The following is a 20,448-nucleotide window of genomic DNA, read 5'->3' as shown; positions in this document are numbered from 1 at the left end:
AAAGTAAAAAGATATAAGTACTTTTTCAATGTATATAACCAGGTACCTTAAGATCAGTGAGAATTTTTTCAATCCATGTTGTCACAACTACTATGCCTTCTTCCACTGTCTCAGAGCCCAAAGAGGATGCTTTGAGGGATAATTCTTTCATCACAGACGCCAACACTACAAACGTGATGGGTTTCCTCGGCTTCTCTAATTTTCTTCGCTTACTTGGTGGTGACTGAAAGAAAAAGGAGGAATGGGAACAGAGGGGAAAGTTATAGAAATAATCGAATGCATTGTAATGAACTCAGGGAAATTTCCATAACTTCTGCTATCAATCATAGAGCACTCAAAACACAAAGGCTTTTCTTTGACATTTTTTTTGTGTTGTTGTTTTTTTTTTTTAATTAATCCTCACCCAATGCTATGTTTCTATTGATTTTTAGAAAGAGGGTAAGGGAGAGAGACAGAGAAAAACATCAATGTGAGAGAGAAACACCAATCTGTTGTTTTCCTCATGTGCCCCAACTGCGGATCAAACCCAAACCCTTTGGTGTACAGGATGACACCCAACCAACCGAGCCACCTGGCTAGGGCTGCATGTTTATTTTTAATATTTAATACTTAACTCTAGAAAATAGGTTTAGCACCTCCCCATTTTACAGAAGGGAGAACTAAGACAGAGAGACTAACCAGCTCAAGGTCACATAGGTAGTTAACTGCAAAGTTAGGATGTGAATCCCAAACCCAGGTCCTTCTGCTGCCATACCATGCTTCTGGCCATCAGTCTGTAACAACAACTCCAATAAGTAAATGTCCTTAATCTACTTGTGCCCCAAATGGGCCTGTATATACTTCCTTCAGGGCAACTCAAAAACCCTAGGGGCACTGTGTTCTTTTCTATAAAGAACTGCATGGCTGAAAAGCACCAACTTGTCATCTGAGTTTAAATTGCTGAAGCTTGAGAGAAAAGCTGGCGAGGCATAGCTTGTGAGATCACATGCTAGAATGACCAGGGTACCAGGATCACATGGGCAGATGAGAAGGACTGGTGAATCTTGTCTAATGTTCAAGCCAATCAACTGACCAACTAAGCACTGCCTCTTAGTTGGGGAGAGGGGACACCAGTGCAGATGAGAACAGTGTTTGAAAGCTGGTTCATCTTCCTGTTTCAAGCTCGGAAAGTGAATTATACTCCATCCACTAGAGGGACTCAAGTTCCACTTTATAAGCCAAAAGACATTGCTGGGAATTATTTCTTTTCTTCTTTATAAAAAAATGTATTTTATTGATTTTTTACAGAAAGGAAGAGAGAGGGATAGAGAGCTAGAAACATTGATGAGAGAGAATCATCGACCAGCTGTCTCCTGTACACCCCCTACCGGGGATGTGCCCGCAACCCATGTACATGCCCTTGACCGGAATCGAACCTGGGACCTTTCAGTCTGCAGACTGACGCTCTATCCACTGAGCCAGATCGGTTTTGGCGGAAATTATTTCTTTAAAGTAAATACTTACTAAATGTTTTTTTGCTTTGTTTTGTTTTGTTTTAAAGATTCAGCTAAGACCAGATATATTATGGATACTTTATTTTAAGAGACAGAGAGACTCCTACTTGTTGACAAAATTTATCAAAACTTTAGAAAAATTAAGATAATTCAAAGCTCAGTTAGCTCTCCGGTCAAGGCCCATACAAGAACCACCAATGTGCCCTGACTGGTTTGGCTCAGTGGATAGAGTGTTGGCCTGAGGACTGAAAAGCCCCAGGTTCAATTCTAGTCAAAGGCATGTACCTTGGTTGTGGGCACATCCCAGTAAGGGGTGTGCAGGTGGCAGCTGATGTTTCTCTCTCATCGATGTTTCTAACTCTCTATCCCTCTCCCCTCCTCTCTGTAAAATTTTTTTAAATCAATAAAAAAACAACAACCAATGAATGCTTAAATAACTAGAATAACAAATCAATGTCTCTCCACCTTTTTTTCTTTCTAAAATCAATACAAAAAAAACAACACAAAAACAAACAAACCTGAAACAAAACAGTACCTTCTTCTCTAATGAAGGAAGATAGAAAAAAGCATAGTATAATAGTTTAGATATACATCTGTTCAGTGAATATTAAGTGCCAACTACCATATACTGTTAAAAAAATTATAGAATAAATGAATGTATGATTCCTGCCCTCAGGAAACTTCTAAATTAATAGATAAATCAAGATGTCTGTGGCATAAATAAATCACACAAGCTTGATTTTTATTTTTTTAAATGTTTTTATTGATATTTTAGAGAGAGAGGAAGGGAGAGGCATACAGAGATGTAAATATCAATGAGAGAGGAACATCATCAATTGACTGCCTCCTGCACACCCCCTACTGGGGATCGAGCCTGCAACCCAGGCATGTGCCCTGACTGGGACTCGAACACTCCACCTCTTGGTTCCTGGGTCGATGCTCAACTGTTGGAGCCACACTGGTTGGGCAAAATTGATTTTTAAATAAATATTTAAGTCAAACAATATGTTCGCATTCAAGGGAAGTCTTTGCCTTAAAATAGTCACCTTGAAGGGCCAGTTATTACATTACTTTAAGAAATCATGTTAATAGTTTTAAGAAATACCTTCCAGCTATTTAAAAAAAAAAAAAATCAAACCCAGTTTTAAAGCACAGGGGTATTCTATTTTGGATATTTCAAATTAGCTATGTGGACTTTGAAAGCAATTTTAACAAAAATCCTAAACTCCAAAATGAGAGTTCCTTTAGGAATTAAAAATAATTAGAAACTGAAACCCAAATAAAATGGTTTGATAAACAGCAATAGAATAAATGTAAGACCTACCACCTTGGGGGAGGGTTTGGGGTGACTGGTACCAATAAACCTGCACAGGTCGTTATCCTATCTAGTAAATAGGGAATATTCCTCTTTTTTTTTTTTTTTTTTTTTGAAGAGGTGGGTCAGCCTTTATTGGTGAGCAGGCAGCTGGGGTTGGGGGCTCCCATGTAAGTCAGGATGCTATGAAGGAAGAAACCTCAGGCCCAACTGAGGAGGGGTTTTCTTCAGTCACCACGTGCATGGATGCGAATGGGACTGTTACAGCAACTCACACCCCGTGATGGTCACCCAGACCCCCCTCCTCCGGCGTGGGGATGGCAGGAGCAGGGAGGGGATACTCTGAGGGGTGGCCATGAAGTCAGGCTGTACCAGGTCACACAGACCTGCAGTGATGTGACGGGACTTGCTGCAGGCAGGCAGGACACCAGGCATTGTGACCTGTGCCCTCCTGAAGAGGGCAGTGAGGTGGCAGAAAGCAGCCGCAGGAGGTGAGCTGTGGAAGGAGGTGTCACAGGGAAAAGCCAGTCTGCCCTCCACAGCCCCCAGCATGTCGAACTAGAGGCTAAATTAAATGGCCAGGGGACACCAAGGGCAGGGTTGGGGGTGCAAGGAAGGGACAAGGAGGGGATAGGCAGGGGACAGCAGGGGCTTCCCACAGAACCTCGCAGCTCCCCTGGAGTGCTCTTAAAAATAAAAAAACCAAACCTCTAAGGAATGGAATTCTACAGAGGAAACCCTAGCTTAGTTTCTTTTAAAAATAAGAGAAAACATGTGATTTAACAGTGTGGTCTACTTTGCAGGGTAGGTTTCCTTTAAGGGGAGAGGACTTGGAATGGTGTGACCACCAGGAACGCCTGGAACACAGGCTCCTCCTCGCTGCCTCACGCAGTTGGCGTTCCTCTGGCAGACATTCTTGTCGTGTCGTTCACGTCCCCGCTGCTCTTCAGCGGAGCAGAGCCCGTGTCCTCATCATGCAGGCCCTGGTCCGGCTTCCGCCGCTTCTCATAGATGAAGATGATGGTGACAATCAGGAGCACCTCAGCCACGATACCCAGGAAGGGCCAGAGGACAGCGAAGCGGTTGCGTACACGCAGGGTGATGACGGCCTGGTCGGTGCCCTCTGTGTTGGTGCCACTGCAGGCATACTTGCCGGGGTCTGCTGCCAGGTCTAGGTTCTGGATGTGCAACTCCGTCTTGGTCTCCGACGACACCACCACCTTGCTCTGGGACGTGTTGGTCAAGACCTGGATCCCACCGTCCTTTATCTTGTACCACAACCAGTCGGTAACTGGGGGGAAAGAGTCAGACTTGCAGGCCAGCACAACTGTCTGTCCTTCGGTGGCATGCTCTGACTTCTTCACAGTCTTAATCTTGGGGGGGCCCTTCACATTCACGCTGGCGGTTCTGCCTGCAGGTTCCGAGAGGAAGGTGCAGAAGTACTGTCCCAAGCCCTTGTGTGTGTCTACCTCATACTGCGTTGTCAGACCGGTCTCCGAGTCCTCCTGCAGCACCTTGTCCCCTTTCACCCAGCGGTGTCCCAGGATGGCAGTGTTATTGGAGTCCAAGGTGCAGGTGAGCCGTGTTTTGGAGCCAATATCAAGTATGGAAGTCGAGATATTGCTCCCGGCCACGGAGCCGCTCTTGACGCCCAGCAGGACAAGCCCCAGAACCACCAGTTGTGCCGCGGCCATATCACCGCGGTCCCCCTAAATAGGGAATATTCTAATTGACCCTCACACCATCGCAAAACGGCAGCACCCACAGCCAATAAGGAAGAAGTATGCTAAGTGACTGCCCCACCCTCAAAGATGGTGGCACCCTTAGCCAATAAGGAGGGTAAATGCTAAATGAGTGCCCCGCCCTCAACAATGGTGGTGTCCACAGCCAATAAGGAAGGTAAATGCTAAATGAGTGCCCCGCCCTCAACAATGGTGGTGCCCACAGCCAATGAGGGAATATGCTAATTGACTGCCACGGCCTCAAAGCTGGCGGCAGCCACAGCCACAAGATGGCAGTGCCCAGTTCCCTTAGCTCCGTATACCTGCCTCTGGAGTCCCCCATTCCCTTTAGCCCTCCAGGGTCGGCCAGAGGTGCAGGCAAGCCTCGGATGGTGGCTGCCCAGCTGCAAAAGGCTCAAGTAACCAGAGCTGGCCAAAGCTTCCACTGCCGGTGGTGACAGCAGCAGAGGTGTGATAGGGCAGTCGCCTTCCTCTGATCACCGGGCCACCTTCCACCCCTGAGGGCTCCTGGACTGTGAGAGGGGGCAGGCCAGGCTGAGGGACTCCCTCTCCATTGCATGAATTTTCATGTACCGGACCTCTAGTAACTCAATAAAAAGTGACAATCCAAGAAGAAGGGAAAAAAATGATTATATACTAATGTAGAATTATAGTTAATTCTGTAAGCTGCATTTTGGGAAGAGAAAGGTAAAAATAAAAAAATAATAAAAAAAGAAGAAATGATTCTATAAAAAACAGAATTAACCTTTTTTATTATTTATAAAATTAACCTTATTACTTGTGTCATACTTTGTAAAAATAGCAATGGAACCAAATGATAAATATAGTGTATCTTCTCAGATTGTCAATTTGACTCAATAGTAAAGTTATTTAACTTTTAAAAAGTGAAAATAAAAACATATATTATGGAATAGAACACAAAATTCAAATAGATTTTATTTTCTTTAAAAATATTTTTTTATTGATTTTTAGAGAGGAATAGAGATAGAAGAAACACTGATAAGGGAGGAAGTCATCGACTGGCTGCCTCCTGCAATACCCCAGTGGGGACAGAGTTCACAACCTGGGTGTGTGCCCAGACTGGGGATCAAAGTGGTGACGCTCTTGGTTCCTAAGTCAACACTCAACTGCTGAGCCACACGGGCCAGGCCAAAATTCAAATAGATTTTTAGAAGAGGAGATTTCATGAACACTGAATGCTTCCTGGGAACTTCTTTATTGCCTCCTGGATGCTCAGGGGTTTGTCAGTAACTGTTTCCTGCTATAGCTGGTACCTCAGCCTGAGAATCACTTTACCACATCACTTGTTCCTTTACTTTCATTCATTTAACAATTATTTGAGGACCAGACACTATGCTAGGTTGGCGCCACAGAAAAGATACAATGATGGGAATATGGACAAAGTACTATAATGAAGACAGGAGAAGGATCCCAATAGCAGCTTAGGAAGAGTCAGGGCAAGCTTTATAGAAGGTAGTATCCGAACTAACTTGAAAGATGAGGAGTCTGATGGTCAGAGAGGAATCTCCAGGCAATTTTTATTTATCTAGTGACTATCTGGACATTCCCTTTCTCTCTTTATAAAAAATATATTTATTGATTTCAGAGAGGAAGAGAAATAGAAACATCAATGATGAGATAGAATCATTGACTGGCCGCATCCTGCACATCCCACATTGGGATTGAGCCTGCAACCCGGGCATGTGCCCCGACCAGGAATCAAACTGTGACCTCTTGGTTCCTGGATCAACGTTCAACTGCTAAGCCACACCGGATGGGCTAGACATTCTCTTTATGTATTAAAAAAAAAAAAAAAAAAAAAGGAACCTCAGAAAACAGTAGTGCAACATTACTAGAACATTAAATATGGGAGGGGGTGGGAAATGACAATACAGTATATTTTACAAGTACTGTGTTAAGTACATTTAATCCTCAAAACCCTATGTGGTAGGTATTATAATATTATTTAACTCCCATTTTATAAGTGAGAAAATAGAAGCTTAGAGAAGTTAAGTAACCTGCTCAACATAAAGCTAGGTAGAGAGAGGCCAGCTCACAAAAGACATTTTCTATACGCCATGCAATAGTTTTGGTGTGATCCACCATGCCAGAGTTAAACAAATTACCAATACAAAGTATGTCACAGAGAAGGTTATGGAGAATACAAATACATGTCCAGAGATTTCTATGGGCTGAATGGTTAAGAAGGCTTAGATTGGAATTGTCCTGGGCTGCAGGAGAGGGAAGTCCGAGGAAAGGGCCAGACAGAGAGCAGACTGTGAGCCATGACTCTGGCATCATGTCAGTAGAGGCCAATATAGGAGAAGATAGTGCAGTCAGAAAAATAGGGAGTGATTAGGATGGAAGGGAAAATTAAGGACAGATTTGGGAAGTCCAAGGAGCCAAATGAGCTATACTTCCCACTGGCAGTAAGTAGACACCCCGGAGTTTTTTAGCAGAACGGTGAGCTAAAGGATGAGCCCAAGTGACTGACAAGAGAAGAGAGGCCTATAAGCAAGATGATGCAGGCCTACATGAGCAGGCTATTACACAGCCAGACTGAAACAAAAAGCAGTAATTTGGAAAGCAGAGTACCAGAGTGACTAAGCGTATAGGCTGTGAAGTCACACTGATCTGGGTTCCAACCTGTCTTCTTAGAGCCTCCAGTTTACTCATCTAGTAAGCAGGAATAATACCACCTAATTTACTTAATTGTTGTCAGTTTTCTTTTCTTTTTTTTAATATATTTTATTGATTTCTTTACAGCGAGGAAGGGAGAGAGATAGAGAGCAAGAAATGTCGATGAGAGAGAAACATCGACCAGCTGCCTCTTGCACACCCCCTACTGGGGATGTGCCCGCAACCAATGTACATGCCTCTGACCAGAATCGAACCTGGGACCTTTCAGTCCACAGACCGACGCTCTACCACTGTGCCAAACAGGTTTCGGCTGTTGTCAGTTTTCAATAAAATGACAATGTGTGTGAAGTAAACCATTCAAACAACAAAGACTACATCTAGTGCTTCAAATCTACTAAATCTATTAATGTCCTACTTGCAATGTTGGACCTTAGTACAAGTTCTACACCAAGCATGTCAAACTCAATGGCTAACACGGGTCAAATAAACATGTATGTTTATATGGGCTGCAAAAATTAAAAGCTTCAATTTTCATAGAAACATAGGTTTATTTCGATAGAGACATGCTGAATACAAAGGGCTGAAAAAAATGAGTAATTGTTAACATAAAATAATAGAACATTTTAATAAAAATTAATATTTTTCTTGAACATTAACTTACCAGACACTGAATAACTGCACAAATTAATAAGCGTAACTCAAATAAATCTATTTTTCTTGTTCGAAAGTGAAATATTTCCTGTTGCACACACCAAACAAGTCATTACAAGACCAATGACATGGCAATCAACTGCTAAAATATTTGCTGCTAATATTAGTGGAGAGAAATGGTGCGCCTGAATGTAAGGCGCATAAGGGAAATGAATGCAACTCGGTTATAGTGATCAGTCATTATCGAACATTGTAGTTCGTTATTACCGTATTTTTCGGACCATAAGACGCTCCGGACCATAAGACGCACCAGTTTTTAGAGAAGGGAAATGAAGAAAAAAAGATTCTGAAACAAATAGTGTCCTAAAATATTTTATGTGCATTAAAACCCAACATCACAGTCATAAACACATGTAATCAACCCTGTAAAGTAAACAGCAGCATTTAGAACCATTTTAGAGCCGGGCAAGCACACAGAGACCACACAGAGCCGGGCAAGTAAAAAAACTTTTTTTTTAAAGTATATGTGTAGGCTATATTTGGACCATAAGACGCAGGGACTTTCCCCCCCAACTTCTGGGGGGAAAAAAGTGCGTTTTATGGTCCGAAAAATACGGTAATAATTATGTATAACAGGATATTGTAAAATTAAGTTATGAAATTTTTTTAACTTCATATACACACACACACACACATACACACACACACACACACACGCACCTACTTTTTATTGATTTTTTACAGAGAGGAAGGGAAAGTGATAGAGAATTATTGATCAGCTGCTTCCTGCACACCCCCCACTGGGGATGTGCCCGTAATCAAGGTACATGCCCTTGACTGGAATTGAACCTGGGACCCTTCAGTCCGAAGGCCGACGCTCTATCCACTGAGCCAAACCGATTTCGGCTGAAATTTTTATTAAAACGTTCTGGGCCACAAAAATATTTGTTGTGGGCCCCATACAGCCCGTGAGCAGTGAATTTGACATCATTCTTTTCCACATTCAGGAAAATACTTACTGAGCACCAACTATGAGTCAGACAACAACGATTTCTCCTCCATGAAATCATCTCTGACAAACCCAGCTTGAACTGCTGCCTTTTCTGAACTCTTTCAACCATTCTGATCCCTACCATTTATTTTTGCACTTACCCACAATTCTGAATCAATCCTTCATATTTTTCTCTCCAATAAAACTAATCATCATTGTGTCTTTGGTATTACCACAATGAATAAGTAAATAAGAAGAGGGTCCTTAACTTTGGTTTTGCTCAAGAGTTCAGCTCCCTAATCATCATATCTATTTTATAATGTATAACTTGGTACAGTACTGGTTTTCAAACCATTTCTTAACAGCAAATCCTTTTAACAAATATAATCGATACATAAAATTGCTAAAAGCAGGTCATCTCTGGATAAAATGAGTAAGGCCTAATGTACCAACCTGATGTGTATCCCCGACTGTCATCCTCTGGGATACCTAAAAGGAATCTGGTACTAGTTTGAAAGTCTATGGAGCCTGGCCTCTGTGGCTCAGGGATTGAGAGTCACAGTTCGATTTCTGGTCAGGGCACATGCTGGATCTCCAGTAGGGGGCGTGCAGGAGGCAGCTGATTAATGATTCTTCCTCACCATTGGTGTGTCTATCTCCCTCCCCCTTTCTCTCTGAATAAAAATTAAAAAAAATTTTTAAAAGGACTTCTAAATAAAAGCCATCCACTAACTTGGTGTGCTTATTAAAAAATAAAAAAATAGCCGAAACCGGTTTGGCTCAGTGGTAGAGCATCTGTCTGCGGACTGAAAGGTCCCAGGTTCGATTCCGGTCAAGGGCATGTACATTGGTTGCAGGCACATCCCCGGTAGGGGGTGTGCAGAAGGCAGCTGGCTGATGTTTCTCTCTCATCGACGTTTCTAGCTCTCTATCCCTCTCTCCTCCTCTCTGTAAAAAATCAATAAAATATATTTAAAAAAATAATAAAATAAAATAAAAATAAAAAAATAAAAAATAAAAAAATAAAGCACTGTCAGGAGACCCAAAACTCTGACACTAACAAGACTACTCCATTAATGTGACCTCTTTCCTCCATGTGATCTCCAAAAGGTCCTCTGGTTATTACTCTCTAGACGGGAAAGTCCCAGGAAATACCTTGAACGCAAAGGAAGAAATTTTTAAAACCACAGTTGCAATGTTTATACTAAGAGTGCACAACTTGCTAGAGCCACATTACTTTTCCTTTTTCTTTTAACAAGCATCTAGCTTCTGAAAGCTAAGCTAAAATAACGCCTGAAGCAATTAGAAGAGAATCTGGGACAAAGGAATTCTAAGTGGCTTGTTAAAATTCTGTAAAGAGCAGTCTTTACAAGATGCTTCCTTATATTCATCATCAGTCAAAAACGATTGTACAAAATTCTATCAACACTAGGACTCCTCATATTGTTACTAAAATAAATACAGACAAAAGCAATGGGCTTAGTGTAGGCACTGAATGAGCAGTGAATTAGAATTTTTCACCATTCAGCACCAACAGAAAGGAGTCAGGTCTGAGATAAGTGAAAACAGAAGTTGCCATAGTAACTCACACATTTACCCTAAAAAGGCCGGACCGGGGATGGGGGGCTGGAAAGTAGGTCAATATTTCTGCCTAACTAGCTCTATTTCTTGGCTTCCTCTCCTCATCTAAAGCAGCATCCTCTTCCTTCCCCACCCACTACAAGAACAAGAAGGGAGAAATAAGGTGATAGAAACTCCTTTAAAAAAAAAAGCAAGGGGTGAGGAAAGGTCCAGCAGAGGGAAGGTGAACTAAAAGGCCAGCTCACTAAAAACCTCAGGAGGGCCCGGGACTACCCCTGGGAAAGCAGTTGCTGATCAAGGGCTCCAGTGCTAAGAGACTGTTGCTGGGTTACCACAAATCAGAAATTGCCATTTTCCCTGTAGCAGCTTAAGTGCACCTAATGGGACACTTGGGAATGCATTATTAACAGCTTTGGGTTGGGTTAGTGCTGGAGAGGGATGAGCACTCTGGCATGGAAGAAACCTGAGACCCTTAGCAACAGGCATTCTTTGATGGTTAAAACTACGAATTAGGCTCAAGGATGGCCTAAAACAGAAAAGCAAGGAGGGAAGCTTAGAAGGTTCCTTTTCAAAGTCAGCTGATTTTGCTAACACAGAAACAGTGCCCTTTGATACTCTGATCTAAAATAGCTACTATTCCAAGAAGGCAAGGGCACCCCTGGCCTCTGAGATGATGTGAAGAGTGCCAGAGCTCATTATCAGCTCTTCCTCCGCGGTGCCAACCAATGTGGGAAGAAGTTCCGCAGAAAGCATTCGGGAGCAGGTGCAGTTCCACTTCCCGCAGCTGTTAGTGTTTGCATGGGAATAACCCAAGGCATTAGTAATGATTTTTAACAATTTGGTGTTAAAGCCCTGGTATTCTAGAAGATGAAAGATAAGGGAGGGAGATCCAAAAAGCAGAAACATCTTTGTAACCAGTGAATATTTCAAACTCTAATTTCAATATATCTTGTTGTAGTCGTTGTACAGAGGCAGATCTAGGCTTCCATGGCTCAGGTCATTCCAATGTGACTGGGAAACTTTTTATTTCTTTTTATTTCTTTATTTTTTAATATATTTTATTGGCCAAACCGGTTTGGCTCAGTGGATAGAGCGTCAGCCTGCGGACTGAAGGATCCCGAGTTCGATTCCGGTCAAGGGCATGTACCTTGGTTGCGGGCACATCCCCAGTAGGGGTTGTGCAAGAGGCAGCTGGTCGATGATTCTCTCTCATCGATGTTTCTAGCTCTCTATTCCTCTCTGTAAAAAATCAATTAAAAAATATATTTAAAAAATAAATAAAAATAATAAAATTTATTTTTAAAAATATATTTTTTATTGTTTTTTTTACAGAGAGGAAGAAAGAGGGAGAGTTAGAAACATTGATGAGAGAGAATCATCGATCAGCTGCCTCTTACACACCCCCTACTGGGGATGTGCCCGCAACAAAGGTACATGCCCTTGACCGGATCGAACCCGGGACCTTTGGTCCACAGGCCAACACTCTATCCACTGAGCCAAACCGGTTTCGGCAGGACTGGGAAACTTTTCAAACCAGCAGAATATTAGGAAGGACGAGCTCAGTTTCAAATTTGAGCTCATGTATTCAGAAACACCTGCAAATTGTCTTATATTTCTGCATGTCTCTACTCCTCTGCCCTATTAGAGGAGGGAAAGAGGGTCAGAGACACAGCAACACTTAAGGGGACTTTAGAGACCATGAGCAGCCAACACATTTGGAGAGGAGCACTGAGCACGACCCTATTGCATGGGGAAGGGATTAGAGACCTGAAGGACCAGGTAGCAGGCCTCCATCAATACTCTGGGCAGGAGGAGCACAGACAGAGCCAAGTGCGCATAAACTTAAGGCAGGAGGCTATAGGCAAAGAAGGCCTGGGCTGGGGGCAGGCTGGGAAAGGGCAATGAGGGCAAAAGGGGACATATGTAATACTTTCAACAATAAAGAATTAAGTAAGTAAAAAAGATCTGAAGCAAATATGGCAAAATATTAAAATCTGACAGAATTGGTAAATGAAAACAAAACTCACGTCCCCGCCCCACCCCTGGAAAAAAAATAAAACAATAAGTCAATCACTTCATGAGGGAAATGTGAGAACAGATGCTATTCTTAAAAAAAAAATAACAATATATTTTTATTATTTTCAGAGAGGAAGGGAGAGGGACAGAGAGATAGAAACATCAATGAGGAGAGAGGGTCATTGATCTATTGCTTCCTGCACACCTTACACTGGGGATCAAGCCCGCATCCCAGGCATATCAAACCATGACCTCCTGGTTCATAGGTCGATGCTCAACCACTGAGCCACAGCAGGCTGGGCAGATGCTATTCTATTATGACTTCTCAGTACAGCCCAGGGAATTGACTCAGTCTTGCGAATTCGCATTTTTCTTTTACATAGAGCAGCACATAGGACAAGGAGAAGTTTGTGCAACAAATCACTTTGTAAAACATTCTACAACAAAAATATTCAAGCTCAAGCATACACAAAGTATAAAGAATAGAATGACCTATCACCTAGATTAAAAATTGATCAATATTCTAGTGCAAATCTTAAAGGAAAGATAGGGATCACGTTAGTGAAGGGTTCTAAGTGTTAGAAATCAAACCCCAAATGGCAAATTTCTAAATTCAACCAGGAACCTGAAGAGATAGGTACTGTAGGAAACCAGCAGTGAGTAAAGGAAAACAGACTTCTATTTAAATTTTTTGTTGTTAATCCTCACCTGAGGATATTTATTTTTTTCCATCGATTTTTAGAGTAGAAGGGAGGGAGCAGGAGGGGGGAAGGAAAGAGGGAAAGAGTTTGGGAAGGGAAAAGAGAAAAAAAACATCGACCTCAGAGAGACACATTGATTGATTACGGCCTGCACACACCTCAACCAGAGGTAGGTATTAAACCTGCAACCCAGGTACATGCCCTTGACTGGGAATCGAACCCATAACCCTTTGGTGCATGGGCCAAATGCTTTAATCATTGAGCAACACCAGCCAGGGCCCATTAAATTTATAAGGAATATCCAACAGAATACTTGTATCTGCAAGGTATTTCTACAAGTTATATTATCTGCATTTTTAATTCCTAAAAGATGCATTTCCAATTAATCTGTTTACTGAGCAAGAATCACTGTCTTGCACCAAACCATGAAAAAGGCTCCACAGTTACCAACGTCAGCCTTCCAAGACTGTGTCATGTTTACAACCACTTTTCATTCTGATGCAAACATGTGGAGCACAGTTAACAAAAACAGGAAAGCAAAGATTTAGTTCATTTATGACCTACTAAAACCCACCAAAAGCTGTACTTACTGGTACTGTTACATCATCATAAAAACTCCAAGCTAAGGCCCATCTCATTGTTCGGCCTTGACAGAATTCAGTGTAGGTGACTTTAGGAACCTGAAACCAACAAACACAGCATCTCATCAAATTGAAGTCATTCTACCAATATGCTTCTTGGCTGCTGCTTCATGTGAAATTGTGTCCCAAACAATTATGCATAGCTGCCTAATAATCAATGAGTAAATTATTTCTCAACCAAGTTGTGGCCTTTTCCCCCTCCCATAAAACATAAAAAAAATTTATAGTTCTGGCTTGAGATCCAAATATATGAAACATCCAAAACACAGCTCTTTAAAGCATTGGTAAAATGATTTGAATGGTTTTTTGTTTTCTTTTTGTGAGAAAGAAAGCCACCAAATGACTAGACACACCTTTATAGTCTCCCTTTTGTCTATCAGATTTTAAGAAAGAAAATGAAATGACTTTGTAGCTGTTAATAATTTTAACAAAGAAAAAGTGTGGTAGAGATCATAGGATAAGTAGAAACCAGAAATCAGAAACAGCTTCTACCACTGACCCCACATCTGATCTCTCTGGAAAGTAATCTTGCTCAGGCTTCCTCATGCCAAAATACCATAAACTGGGATGGGTGCTGAGGGATAGGAGAGTATTTACTCACCACATGCTTTTTAAAACAGAAGCAAGGGGCTGAACTTATGTGAATTGCACCACAGAGGGACACAAACTGTACTGAGGATCGTCTGATTCTAGGTGTTTTTTGATAACTAGATGCATAACCCAGACTTAATTTTCTTAAGGTATGTAGCCTTGAGTTTCTGCAGTTATAAAGGAATCAGATGTGGCAGGTAGACACCAGGTTGTTTTATATATTTTTTTAAATTTATTTTAGAGAAGGAGAAGAAAAGATAGATAGAAAGATTGATGGGAGAGAAACATCAATTGGCTGCCTCCTACATGCCCCCTACTGCCTCCTGCACGCCATCATTGAGGATGAAGCCTGCAGCCTGCATGTGCCCTGGCCAGGAATCGAACCAGTGACCTCTTGGTGCATGGGACAATGCTCAATCCACTGAGCAACACCAGGCAGGCAACACCAGGTTTTTAAAATTTTTAGTTTTTCTCTTGACATTCTGCTCATCCTGTTTTCCCACTTTTTCTTTGTTATAAGGAGCTGTCAAATAAGGCCTTATTTAAATAGTTTGTGAAAAGTCCCTTTTGGCCCCAAATTAAAAAATAAATAAGCAAAAACAAAAAACCCATTAAAAGATTTAAGGTGTAGATGAAAACCCTAGACTCCAACACCATCAACGGCAGCTGCACAAGGACAGGGATGAGGACGGCTTACCCCTTGCACTCGAAGTTCTTCCTTCAGAGGGGCAAGGCTGCATTTCTTTCCCAGCATGCAGCTGTACCACCTGGAGGGGACAGTCAGACAAGTAAAACACTGCTTATGTGGTTACTTTTTTGTAATCCTCATCTAAGGCTATCTTTATTGATTTTAGATCAAGAAGAAAGGAAGAATTTCAAAGAGGAAGGGAACAAGAGAGAGAGAAACAACGATGAAAGAGAATCATTGATCAGCTGCCTAGAGCCTGCAACCTGGGCATGTGCCCTGACTGGGAATCAGACAGTGATCTCCTGGTTTGTAGGTCAACACTCAACCACTGAGCCATGCCAACCGGGCAGAATACCCTATATTTGTAAGGCGAGTGAAAGAGAGAGAGGTCTGTCCCAGCTGGGTGATTGATTCAGTTAGCATTGTCCCAAACGCTAAAAAGGTATGTGCCTTGATTCCGGATGAGGGCACATACTTAGGTTGTGGTTTTGATACCTGGTCAGGATGCACCCGGCGGCAACTGATTGATGTTTCTTTCATACATGTCTCTCTCTCTCCCTTTTCCTAAAATCAATAACATATCCTCAGGTGAGGATTACAAAAAAAGGGAGGGGGAGGGGAAGAGAGGTCTCACCTGTAATGCTAAAAAGCAGGCCATTTAGCCTTAGGACAGAAATTAGTTAATAAATAACAATAAAGACATGTATACCTGAAACTAATACAATGTGTATCAATTATACCTCAATAATAATAATAATAAAAACCATGCACTGTATAAACACCCCTTCCCACTATTAAGAGAAATTGTAAAATCTACAATACCATTAACCTGTATTTTGAGATGCTCTAACTGGGATACATGTTACATTCCAGTTCTAACAGAACATGAAATCTATTTCTTCTATAGTAAATACAAATTCAGAAAAGGGAGTACAGAGAAGATGGAGTGAACTAGTTAAAAGTTAAAAGAACAGAATGTATTTCTTCTGATTATTCTATAAAAGTATGAGAAATCCAAACTTTATACTGGATTTCTCTTTAGCCTATGAAGAATTACTATGGAAATTGTCCTTTAAATATAAACAACTAGGAACTGGACAAAATACATAAAAGAACTGTTTTTTAGCCACTGGACAACTGCAGTAAAGACCTATGATCTCAGAGAGAAACAATCCAGGTGAGTCCTACATTTGCCAGAGCTTACTGACTGAAGGAAATTTCCAAGCTGCAATGCAGGGTAAGGAAATTCAAACAGAGCCCAAGAATCTTGCTGAATTGGTGAGCTAGATATTGGAGTTCAGAGAGGTCGAAGTGGTAAGGATCTGAATAGCAAAATACGAAAGAGGAAGGAGCTGCACAGAAACGGAATTCTGGGCATCTGTAGAGGAGTTCCCTAGAATATTCTGCAGAATAGTTACTATCTGCACATGTGGGTTGGAAGTCTATGAAGCTAGAGAACGAATGCTCAGACAGCCGTAAACTGAATGGAGCCCAGAAAGAGCTGGGACTAGTTTGTGGTTCTACTAGGGTGAGTAGAAAGCCTTTCTTAATGAAAGGGGTATCTAGTAGAGTTCTGGAAAGCATACTGGTTTTATAATGGGGCTAAGAGCTATTTTATACACCCCTCTGAAGCTTAAAAGCAAGACTCAAAAGGATCAAACTAATTACAAGTAAATTGAGAAAGCATAAAAATAACCCTCGCTGGTTTGTCTCAGTGGATAGAGTGTGGGCCTCCAGACTGAAGGGTCCCAGGTTCGATTCTGATCAAGGGCACATGCCCAGGTTTTGAGATCAATCCCCAGGAGTGGTGTGCAAGAGGCAACCGATCAATGTATAATATGTGCCCAGACTGGGAATCAAACCCCCAACCTTCTGGTGTCCAGGAGGACACTCCAATCACTGAGCCACCCAGTCAGGGCAGTCCAACATTCAAAGAAACAAAATGAAACACAGTATCCTAAATCATAGGATTTGCAATATGCAGCATCCCTTAAAAATTATGAAGTATTAAAAGAAGCAGGAAAATAAATCACAACCAGGACTAAAAAAATCAATCATTAGAAACAGACCAACACTTATTTCACTTAGTATAATACCCTTCAGGTCCATCCATGTTGCCAGTGGCAAGACTTTGATCTTTTTTATGGCTGAATAATATTCCATTATAAATACTATATCGTCTTTAGTTTGCATACCAAAGGCAGGCTCAATCTGGGTCCTTTGCTATCTCTAAAGATTGGCTAATCCAGGGAGGGGCAGTCTCTCTCCACTCAGAAAGATTTTCAAGACGCCAAAACATAATAATATATAGAAAATTAAAATCATTTAAAATACAAAGCCAGACACAAAAGTCTACATTCCATATGATTCATTTATATGAAAGTCTAGAACAATGATAGAGAAATACCAATCAGCTGCCTCCTGCACACCTCCTACTGGGGATATGCCCGCAACCAAGGTACATGCCCCTGACCAGAATCGAACCTGGGACCTTTCAGTCCGCAGGCTGACGCTCTATCCACTGAGCCAAGCCGGTTTCGGCGTAATAAGCAGCCTTAAATACCTATAAATCCTAAAAAGTAAAAAGAAAAAAATGTCTTCCCTATTTAGCAATTCCACTTCTGGGAATATACCCAAAGGAACTGAAAGCAGTGATTAAGAGATACTTGAACACCCTGTTCATACATAACAACATTATCCACAACAGCCAAAGCAACAAAATAGTATATACATACAATAAGATATTATTCAGCCTTAAAAAGGAAATTCTAAAAAAAAAAAAAAAAAAAGCCCAGCCAGTGTGGCTCAGTGGTTGAACATAGACCTATCAACCAGGAAGTCACAATTTGATTCCTGGTCAGGGCATGTAAGCAGGTCAGGGTTGCGGGCTCAATCTCTAGTGTGGGGCATGCAGGAAGCAGCCGATCAATGATTCTCTCTCACATTGATGTTTCTCTCTCCCTTCCTCTCTGAAATCAGTAAAAATATATTAAAAAAAAAAAAAAGTAGCCGAGACCGGTTTGGCTCAATGGATAGAGCATCGGCTTGGGGACTGAAGGGTCCCGGGTTCGATTCCGGTCAAGGGCATGTACCTTGGTTGCGGGCATATCCCCAATAGGGGGTGTGCAGGAGGCAGCTAATCAATGACTCTCTCTCATCGATGTTTCTAACTCTCTATCTCTCTCCCTTCCTTTCTGTACAAAATCAATAAAAAATATATAAAAAGTAAATTCTGACACACTCTATAACACGGATGAACAATGAGAACATGATGATAAGTGAAAGAAGCCAGCCACAAAAGGACAAAAACTACCTGACTCTATTTATATAAGGTACCTAGAATAATCAGATTCATAGAGATAAAAAGCAGAATGCTGCCCTGGCCGGTTTGGCTCAGTGGATAGAGCATAGGCCTGCAAACTGAGGAGTCCCAGGTTTGATTCCAGTTAGGGGCACATGCCTGGGTTTCGGGCTTGATCCCCATTAGGGGACATGCAGGAGGCAGCTAATCAATGATTATCTCTCAACACTGATGTTTCTCTTTCCCTCTCCCTTCCTCTCTGAAATCAATAAAGATATAGTAAAAAAAATTTTTTTTAAATAGAATGCTGGTTGCCAGGGGGTTGAGGGAGAGAGGAATGGGAAGTTGCTGTTTAACGTGTATAGTTTTACTTTTCCAAGAAGAAAGAGTTCTAGAGATTAGTTGCACAACAATATGAATGTACTTAACACTACTAAACTGTACACTTTAAAAATGGTTAAGATGTTTAATTTTGTTATGTACATTTTATCACAATTTAAAAAAAACCTCTGTATGTCCCAAAGCTAAATTCTAGGTTGAAAACCTTTTAGTTTTGAACTATTGCATTATCCATCATTTCAACAACACTTAGCAAGGTGAAAATTCAAGTGAGGCAAATAGCTCTTTTTGAGTATCTTATGCTGCTTAATAACAGGTGTGTTGCCTGAAATAATTAGCTTTTAAAAAGGAATAGCCTGCCGAGACTGGTTTGGCTCAATGGATAGAGTGTCGGCTTGGGGACAGAAAGGTCCCGGGTTCGATTCCAGTCAAGGGCATGTACCTTGGTTGTGGGCATATCCTCAATGGGGGTTGTGCAAGAGGCAGCTGATCTATGACTCTTTCTCGTCGATGTTTCTAACTATCTCTCTTCCTTCCTCTCTGTACAAAATCAATAAAATATATTTTAAAAAAAAAGAAAAAAAAAGAGGAATAGCCTTAACTCTCATCTGGAGCTGGTTAGTCATCTCAGTTTCTCTTCATTAAGTTTTTGATAGCTCAATGTCCTCACATCTGTCATTGTTTGGGAGACTTGATTCCAAGAACATAATTGTTTCAAGGATTAGGCAACTAATTTATCTGGTTCATGGGGCAAATTTAAACCCATCTGTTTTCTAATCAAAAGCCATATTTGAATCTGTTTTATTCCATCACAGTGCCGAAATAAAAGCAATACAAACATATGGTATTTTCTTCCTTCCAATCCCTGTAGCATAGATGACTACAGGAAAAGCAAATCAATTAAAGGCATGAGCATACTTAGAAACAGGGTCTCTGCGTACTGTAAGATGTGCTACCTTTTCAATTTTTGTTTGTTCTTTAGACATCTGTGATTACATTTACTCTAAGTGACATGGTTTCCTTTGGAATTACACGGGGAAAATATTCCCATTATCGTAATAACCAACTTACCGCAATCTTTTTTTAAGTTGTAAACTGTCATGGATGATTCTTTTAACAAACTCTAATTCGCCTCCTTCTGCCATGATCTCTGTGATGCCTCCTGTATTTACCGAACTAGGTGGAGGTCTTCGAGGATTTCGAGAGTTTACTCCCTGAAATACAACAAAAAACACTGGCAAAAAATTTTACACCTTAAGACCAAATTTCTGACTGTAATCTAGTTCTAAATAAAAATGCTTAGGCATAAATTTAATTTACAAGTGTCATGCTAGCTTTAGGATTTAAAAATCATATAATCATTACAATATTACATTTTAAAAACTGCATTGATGCACATATTCCTTTCTAGGATCTTTTACCTTCCATCTTTGTGATTAAACATACAAAAATTTTACTTTTTTATGTACTCAATTCTGTCATTTTAAAAAACATATATATTTTATTGATTTTTACAGAGAGAAAGGGAGGGATAGAAAGTTAGAAATATCAATGAGAGAGAAACATCAATCAGCTGCCTCCTGCACATCCCCCACTGGGGATGTGCCCACAACCAAGGTACATGCCCTTGACCGGAATCGAACCTGAGACCCCTCAGTCCGCAGGATGACGCTCTGAGCCAAACCGGTTTCGGCCAAACATTTTTTTTTTAATTTTTTTTTTAAATCAATCTTTATTGTTCATATTATTACAAAGGTT

At 41.1% G+C, this 20,448-nt stretch overlaps 2 protein-coding genes across 3 annotated transcripts in view; both read right to left on the bottom strand.

Annotated features, from left to right (window-relative positions):
- The window catches only part of METTL16 (methyltransferase 16, N6-methyladenosine), a 49,418-nt gene that overhangs the window by 1,520 nt on the left and 27,450 nt on the right, over nt 1-20,448 (bottom strand). For both annotated transcript variants that reach the window (XM_036408483.2, XM_045570984.1), the window contains 4 exons: nt 19,762-19,904; nt 15,060-15,129; nt 13,721-13,810; nt 47-223 (listed from right to left, as the gene is read on the bottom strand). In XM_036408483.2, the coding sequence (XP_036264376.1) occupies nt 47-223; nt 13,721-13,810; nt 15,060-15,129; nt 19,762-19,904 (480 nt within the window). The remainder of the gene's footprint in view (nt 1-46; nt 224-13,720; nt 13,811-15,059; nt 15,130-19,761; nt 19,905-20,448) is intronic.
- On the bottom strand, nt 3,690-4,532 carry LOC118702507 (basigin-like). The gene has a single exon (XM_036408486.2). The coding sequence runs from the start codon at nt 4,500-4,502 to the stop codon at nt 3,693-3,695; it is 810 nt and encodes a 269-aa protein (XP_036264379.2). The 5' UTR covers nt 4,503-4,532; the 3' UTR covers nt 3,690-3,692.

This window comes from Pipistrellus kuhlii, unplaced genomic scaffold, assembly GCF_014108245.1.
Source record: "Pipistrellus kuhlii isolate mPipKuh1 unplaced genomic scaffold, mPipKuh1.p scaffold_m20_p_39, whole genome shotgun sequence".
Lineage (NCBI taxonomy): Eukaryota > Metazoa > Chordata > Mammalia > Chiroptera > Vespertilionidae > Pipistrellus > Pipistrellus kuhlii.
This window is presented reverse-complemented; position numbering and strand designations above follow the sequence as displayed.

Bases quoted from the DNA above. Each gene is read 5' to 3' on its own strand.
- LOC118702507 (XM_036408486.2), bottom strand. From the start codon at position 4,502: ATGGCCGCGGCACAACTGGTGGTTCTGGGGCTTGTCCTGCTGGGCGTC.